This window comes from Bison bison, unplaced genomic scaffold (genome assembly GCF_000754665.1).
Source record: "Bison bison bison isolate TAMUID 2011002044 unplaced genomic scaffold, Bison_UMD1.0 scf7180017864341, whole genome shotgun sequence".
In the NCBI taxonomy this organism is placed as follows: domain Eukaryota; kingdom Metazoa; phylum Chordata; class Mammalia; order Artiodactyla; family Bovidae; genus Bison; species Bison bison.
The window spans coordinates 5,952,555-5,960,250 of NW_011494913.1; the positions used below are offsets into that span (position 1 = coordinate 5,952,555).

The window sequence follows — 7,696 nt, forward strand, 5'->3', positions numbered from 1 at the left end:
GAGCAATTAATCACGCAGTGCACATGGGCTGGTGTTACTGTCTGCACCATCTTCAGGTTAGGAGGCAGCTCACGATTCACCTCCTCTGAGCGCCTTCTCAGAGGCGGGTGTGGAGTTCTTCAAGCCCTGGGAACTAAGACTGTGTTTGTAGGAAAGCCTCAGGGCAGCCAGGCAGACCGGGCCCAAGGTGTCCCCAGAGGTCAGGGAAATCCTGCTGTTCTTAACTCTATGCAGCTAAACCTCTTTCCCCTCTTTCCTGGGAGATTAGTCCTGGTTTAAAAAAAAAAAAAAAAGCTTGGTAGACCTCCTCCTATTCCCCGGGGCATCCTCTCCTCCTGTCGACAGACTGGCCCAGGAGAGAGCCTGGGAGCTGAGGCTCACCCCACCTCCAAATTTTCATTCTCCTTTAACTGCGTTTCTTTCTTTTTTAATCTAGTTGGTTTTTAATTGCACATATCAGCAACCATTGAATAATGATTTTATCTATATTCTAAATTTAGGGCAGTTAAATGCAAAGCAAAATGCAGACACTTTCTGGCGTCTTAATTGAATGAAGGTCACAGCTATAACAACATTTAATTGAGCTATTTTTCATTATCATATTTTAATGACTTTGCACTGACAGTTCGCCTGCTTCTGAGGAAAGAGCATGATGGAGTCGTTTATTTCCCTATTTAGTTATTGTTTGACAACATCAGCTTCGATTAAGACCCTGCTTTATAGAACATTAATCATATTTGAATGAGCAAGGGGTATAAATGTAAACACATTTCCCTTCCCGCCAGCAAAGCCATGTCCCCACACGGAGGCTCACTAGACAAATGCTTCACAACCATCGTCTGTTTGCATAACAGCCAACAATAGCCCGAACAACAATCCCCGGCTTTAACTGTCACCGCCCCTATCTCACCCTTGCACCTTTCAGGGAGAAGTTATGATCCTGCACTTCTGAATGCTCAATAATTGTGTCATTTATCTCAATTTGCAGTTCAGTCTTTAGGCAGCTATTGGCAAGCTGGCATTAAAAAAAGAAAGGATAAACAGCATCCTGGCCAAAGGAGATTTTCATTTCCAAATAATAATCAGTTTAATTTGCCCGCATATGACCAATGATTCATGTTCAGATTTAATAATCAGGATCACATAATCTGATTATAGGGGAAATAATTTGTTTACAACCCCCAATTTACTGCTCAGAATTCCATTATCTCTCTTCAGCCATTGGTTTTTAAGAGATACTAACATGACCCAGGGGAACCGAAAGCAAACTATTATATTTCCTACAATTAGATCTTTGCATAGTCTTAACCCCAAGCCCCTACATAAAAAAGAACAGAAACAGCATGGAGGAAATCCCATAAATAAAATGAATATATAATTGTGCTCAAAGAATAGCTCTCCCGGAGAGGCGGCGCTGCGAATCTATTCCTCCTGCATTCGGGCACATCTGCTGGGCTCGACGGGCTTGTGCACTTAAATGTAATCACCATGGAGCTTCTAAAAAGAAATCCTGCTTAGAGACGGTCACCGCGGGCCACACTAGGCTCAGAGGCAGCCCTTCGATGCTGCCGTTTAAAGATTTTTAAATTGCCCATGTTCTTCACATCCACTTCACTGAAAGAGTCCACACACTGGAGAAAAGTTGGACATGATGCAATTTCTGGAAAGCAGATCCTACCCTGTTCCCATATGAAAACAGAGTTCTCTGCAATTGACCGGCCTTACCCCAGAGCGGTCAGAACTGCTTTGAGAATAGCATCTCAGCTCTTTTTTTTTTTTTCCAAAGCAAGGAAATGGATGTGCATTGATGTAATTTAGTACCTTAGAGACGCGGACAAATTAGTGTAGAACATTATCACTAGTTAATTATGAATGACCGATTAATCAACCTAATCTAATATTCCACATTATGTTGATGTTATTAAAGTGCATCATGAAAATGACAGATAGTCTTCATTTGCTTTCTTTGGCCAAATGTGCACTCTGCAGTCATGATGTCAAAAAAAAAAAAAAAGTTTGCCAGTTTTAATATTAGAGAGTTAAATAATTAAAACGAAGGTTTACCTGCACTCTGGCTTCTGTGAGGTTGATTTTCATGGCTAGCTCTTCTCTGGTAAAGACATCAGGGTAGTGTGTTTGGGCAAAAACTGCCTCCAGAGCTTCTAGCTGGTAAAAGGAAAAAATATTTACTGGTGAGAGGTTGCGGCTAGGTGAGAGGAAACAGAGGCATATTTCAAATTTTCTATGAGTGGTGAGGAAGTCATTTCACAGATCAAATAGGGGAGGAAGAGGAAGAAAAGAGCTCTTTGAAAAGATCCCACAGAATTCAAATTTCAACCGCGATGACTTAGGAGCGAAGACTCACTAACAACCTCAGGGCTACGCCAAGAGGTAGGAGAGAGGAGCTAAAATGTATATGCCTCTACATTTAAAGTGCAGCCTACGGGGCTTTCACTATAGGGCTTGGAACAGCAGAAGCAACTTGCACAAGCCCTCACTGCGTCAGCTCCACAGAAGCCGCCCAGGCTTTCTGCTCCAGGGTGCTCTGGGAGAAGGACAGGTTTAAGGGCCCTGGAAATACTATGTCAAGGCTCCAGATGTAGCCCTTCCACTGATGGACAATGATACCGTCTACAATTCCCTCAACCTCTTGGGCTTTCTCGTCTATCTGCTGGGGGTGAGAATACCTGACCTGCCTCCCTCAGAAGGTTATTTCGAGGTTGAAATGATATTGCTACATGGCTGATGTGAACATGTCCCCGAGATTATCAGCCTGACACAAATGGGCACCAGCATCACTGCCTCTTCATTTACTATCTAGGATGACAACAAGGTCCTCTGCCCTCTCTCCAAACAGATTCCTCGACACACAAATTCTTCAGGAAAACAGAAAGATCCGGTTTAACATAATTAAGTCGGCGGCCTTATTTTAAAAGACAAAGAAGAGCTGCTCAAACTCTGAGTGTTTTGGAGGCAGGAAGTGGCTGGCTCTCAGAAGGGGGACATCATCACCTGCTGAAGAGTGAACGTGGTCCGGTTACGGCGCTGTTTTCTCCGCAGAAACCCATCGTCGAAATCTCCCGTGGAATGGTTGCCAAAGGGTGCAGTGCCTGCGGTGAGCGAACTGGGTCAGTCTGAACACAGCTCCACCCCACGGTCCTCACGCAGAGCCCCTGCTACGCACCCTCACTGGGAGACCGTGGCCTGTGCCCTCCAGACGGAACCTCGTCTGGCTACAAGTGTTTTTCTCTGCTCCTCTTTTCCACTCTCGCATGCGCTGTCTCTCTCTGTCCCAGTAATCTCTGACTTTAAGCTCAACTACGCCTATTTCATAGGGTGATGGCAACCTTGCTCCCCTAGACAGCCAAGCCCACTTGTGAAATTCGGGACCCTCTGAGTCAGGAAGGGTCACTGACTTGAGATGGAGCCTTCATCAGCTTTCTGGCTCCAGCTGCATCTCTGCACCTTCAGCTCATCCCTTCTACTTCTGATCCTTTAATAGAAACCTCGAAGTTTCCCTTTTGCTCACCTGTTACTTTACTTTTCCTTGTTTCTATAAACAATAAGGATTAAAGGCTGGGAAAGGGAGAAGAAAGAAATTTCCAAGAGATTTCCCCAGCGCTCCTCTCCTAGAACTTCAAGGCATGAGCAAGAAAGAAGTTTATAAATGAATATTAATACCATTGGTCACAGCTCATCGGCGCCATAGTGGATCTGTTATATAGATGTCAATTAATAAGAAATCTGCTCTAATAGTGACTGTCCTGAATTCCAATCAGACTTCAACAGAACCATTCTCAAAGGGCATCCCAGCCTCTGGCCAGGCTCATAAAAGACCCACTGCTCCTGATTCTCTGAAAAGAAAGGCATTCTTTCCACAGTCCTCCCTGGCAGCCTCCAAAGCTCGTATTAAGCCGGAACAGAGTTTGGCCCCAAACGTGCATTCAGATCATTTTCCAAATGTGCATCATTTACTTGACAGTCCACAAAGACTTCTTAATAAAACAAATGAGCAAGTTCCCATTAGCCAATGAATGCTGTACCTGCCATGGGCTCCGGTCTCAGAACCACTGCATGCTCGGCATTAGGAGCTGACAAGTCACACCGCCCAGGCATTATCCCTCTGAAGGACCCCAGGCCCAAAGTAGCAAGGTCCTTCGGGCTTTTAAAAATTCTATGTACTAAAAGGAGTCCCTCCTACTCATTACGCTACTCCCCTCATCCTATGCCACGAGACCTCCACTCTCTGGTGAAGACTTCTCCCTCCATTGTCTCATCCAAATTGCTTTCTTCCTTGAAATCCTCAAAATATTTTTCTCTAGCTCATTGGAAACTTCAAAGAGACAGACTCTAAACAGTCTTATTCCCATTATTTTGTGGGAAACCAAATTGTCTCCTTTTAAAACAAAGCACCTGACTGGTGAGGATGAAGGGTAACCTTTAAGACTCTCCAATCACAATCAGCCTCACAAATTTCTGCTTGCTTGTCCCAAATTGTATCACAAAGTGTACATATAATATTTTTAAATGAAACCCTTTATGCCATACTGGATCCTAAAAAAGGGTGACAATTGATCAAATTAATAAGAACAAAGATTGACAACCTAATAGAAAAGAAAAAAATATGAGAACATGTTTTTTACTTAAAAATAAATAGAATGGTTGATAATATTATGAAAATTTAGACCTTTAAATATTTAAACAAAATATTTTTGCAAAAAAAAAAAATAAGATGCACAATTATAACCAGTACAGATAAAAGCCTAATGCATTTTACACGCTCTTCACCATTCGTAGGAGCACAAATAGGTGAAGACTTATTAGAGGATAATTTGACAATATCTGCCCAAAATTTTAAGTGTATATACAGGTATTTAGTCTATAAATATACTTAAAAAGTGTGCCAAAATAGAGAGAGAACATTGTTCCTGGTAACATGATAACAGAAAAAAATGGAAACAACCAAAGTGCCCAACCGTAGACATTTTCTGTGCAACATATAATGGAATACTACACAGCCGTTTAAAATAAGCCGGTAGATCTGCATACGTTAACACAGAAAAATCACCAAAACCTGTATTAAGAAGAGGAAAAACCAAGCACTGAGTGATGTGGCAGTATGATCTCAGTACAAAGGAGGCATAACGTATACAGGCAAAAATCCATACATGGGGGTAAATGCAGGTAAAAACATATTTTTCTTGAATGAATCACAAGAAACCAACAACAGGGAGTATCTTTAGAAACAGAGATAGAGAAGGAGGATCTCACTTTTCAGTGTACAAGTTTCTGTTCTATTCGAATTTTCTGAGCAGGTAGATGTAGTCCTTTTTAATTTAACTTCAGCAAAATTAACTGAGAAGTGAGACTATGAGCCATGTTTGCTCTCACCTGTATGACTTTCTAGCTTAATAAAAATTAAAAAGCCAATAGGCAATAATGAGATGTCAGATTCCAAAGATCTGTCCTCAGCCTTTCCATCTGCAGCAGTCACCTCCTCCCCAGCAAGACTAAACTAAAACACCCCTTTCTGTAAAGCTGGCTTTGAAACACATCTGCCAAGGAATAAAAAAGGTCTTAAAATCCCATTTCCTTTTCTTCTGGTCACAGAAATCAGAATCACCGTTGAGGTGGATGTGCCCAGATGCAGGAAAGAAAGATGAGCTGAGCCGAGGGTAGCAGCAGCTCAGTGCTCTGGGGCCACGACAGGCTGGCCAAGGCTCTCCCCAAGTGACTTCTGCAACCCACTCTGCAGGCTGGACTTTCCCCTTCAGTCACCCTGGCAGCCCACCATGCGCTAAATACCCAAACCTCAACCATCCCACTTTAACTGGAGAGGTGAGCTGCCGAATACCAATCAGTCCAAACCCGAGATTCAGATATGCAGAAAAGGTGTGTCTACTGCAAAAGCAGAGGCTCTCCCTGCAGTCCTAGGTCAGGGGATGAATCTCTCAGACCTTTATAAAGCCCATCAGCATGGGTCCTTGGGAGTAAAAGGAGGTAAAATGCAGTCACGTGTCTGTCCTTCCCTTCTTAGGAATGCTGATCAAGCTGGCAGGGCTTCAACACTGGTCTTCCTTAGCCTGCTTTAGAAAATCTTACTGAACTCTTAAAAGCTTCTATGGAAAAAACAAAACAAACTTTCTGAAATCCCTTGAATATGGCCCAGCTGAAGCCGGCTACTGCTGCAGGTAACCAGCGCAAGGTGAAGGAGCATGCTCTGATATTTCAGGTCCTCCACCATCTCACTACCTTTCGCCCTGCCCCATGCCTTTGATTTCTTTACCTCCAAAACTCACTCACCTCCCCCACCCCCAAATAAATCAGAGGAGTAGGTTGCCACCAAGTCTTGGTATTGCTCCCAGTTATACGTCATGAGACTACTGGTCTGAGGAAGGTGCTGTTAAAGGGCCAGAGTGTGTGGCTTTGCATTTGCCTGAGGCATTAGTAATCTCCTCAGTTTGTGGAGGGCCCACCCCTGAGGAGTCCTCAAGACCAGCCATCCAAGCTCTCCCCTTCTCACCAACTTATCCCCACCTAACAACCTACCGCAGGGGCCATGCCAAGGTTCCTGAAGGGAAATTGATTCTAAGAACTGGAGACCCTCAAAGACCCAAACCCTGGCCATGGGATGCCCATGGGAGTGGGAACTGGTTAGCATTGGGGGTCAGAAAACCAGTGAGTCACAGAGGAGGAGCCATGCCAGGGCACTTGGTGGGCAAGGCCACCGGACTCCTGAGGGCCACGTTGTCCTGGAGCAGACCTTGAGGACCCTGAGCAAGACTGCCTTGGGCAGGGAATGAGAGCAGCCTGGCAGAGGGTGGTTGGGCCATGCAGGCCGCCTAGTCCACCGTGAAAGATTGATGCAGCCCCCTGGGCAGGGGAGTCTCCATTAGAGGCGTGACACCAGCATCTGTGCTAGGAGGATCCGCCCGTCCTGGCAGGGCACATTGCCTGGGGCTGACCAGCCCAGGCAGGGATGGGGGAGGTAGGAGGCAGGTGGCCACGCGGGCGGAAGGCTGGAGCGGGATGTGGGGAGGGGTCTAGGGGGCCTCTACCCAACTGCGGGTGGCTGTGCCCCTCTCCAAGCGGGGACCTAACCTAACCAGCCCCAGCTGCCGCTTGGGCCCTTTCTGGCGGGCACCAGCTTTTTGGAGCAGCTTCGGCTCGGCGCTTACTCACCCTCTAGCTGTGGTGGACAGTGGAAATAAAACATCGCCGACGGCCCGATCGACTGCACGGCCAGGACTCAGGAGGGTGACCGCAGGACCGCCAAGGCACGCGTACGCGTCGATCTGGCCCGGCTGCAGAGCAAACAGCGATAGAGTCGAAGTCTCCCTCTGCCTTAGCCTCCACCCGGCCCGGGAGCGCACTGGGCGCTCCCTTCCTGGAAAACCCCCTCCCAGCGCCTTCAGCCCACTGTGGGCACTGGAGGGGAGGTGGAGTGCCGTCGCAAGCCGGAGACCCTGTGGGTAGCCCTTCCGTTCGAGTCCACCACCCGGACAGACGTCCCCCAGCCTCGGCCCCAACACCAAGCCTACGCAGTCTGGTTCCCGGCTCTCAGGGGTCCCCACCGCAATCCCTGCTCCCAAGCCACCTCCGCCGAGTCGGCGAGCGCGCCAGGGCGCACCGGGCTCGGTGTGTGGGTGGGGAGCCGCGCGTACCTCGGCGGGCGGCGGGGGAGGGAGGCCGGAGC

General features: G+C 46.8%; 1 protein-coding gene across 1 annotated transcript in view; it reads right to left on the reverse strand.

Annotated features, from left to right (window-relative positions):
- DRGX (dorsal root ganglia homeobox) overlaps positions 1 to 7,216 on the reverse strand; it is a 33,951-nt gene extending 26,735 nt beyond the window's left edge. Inside the window, exons 1-3 of the mRNA XM_010854443.1 lie at positions 7,183 to 7,216; positions 3,013 to 3,110; positions 2,065 to 2,166 (exon numbers count right to left, since the gene is read on the reverse strand). Coding sequence (XP_010852745.1) covers positions 2,065 to 2,166; positions 3,013 to 3,110; positions 7,183 to 7,216 — 234 coding nt within the window. The remainder of the gene's footprint in view (positions 1 to 2,064; positions 2,167 to 3,012; positions 3,111 to 7,182) is intronic.
- Between the last annotated feature and the right edge of the window lie 480 nt (positions 7,217 to 7,696).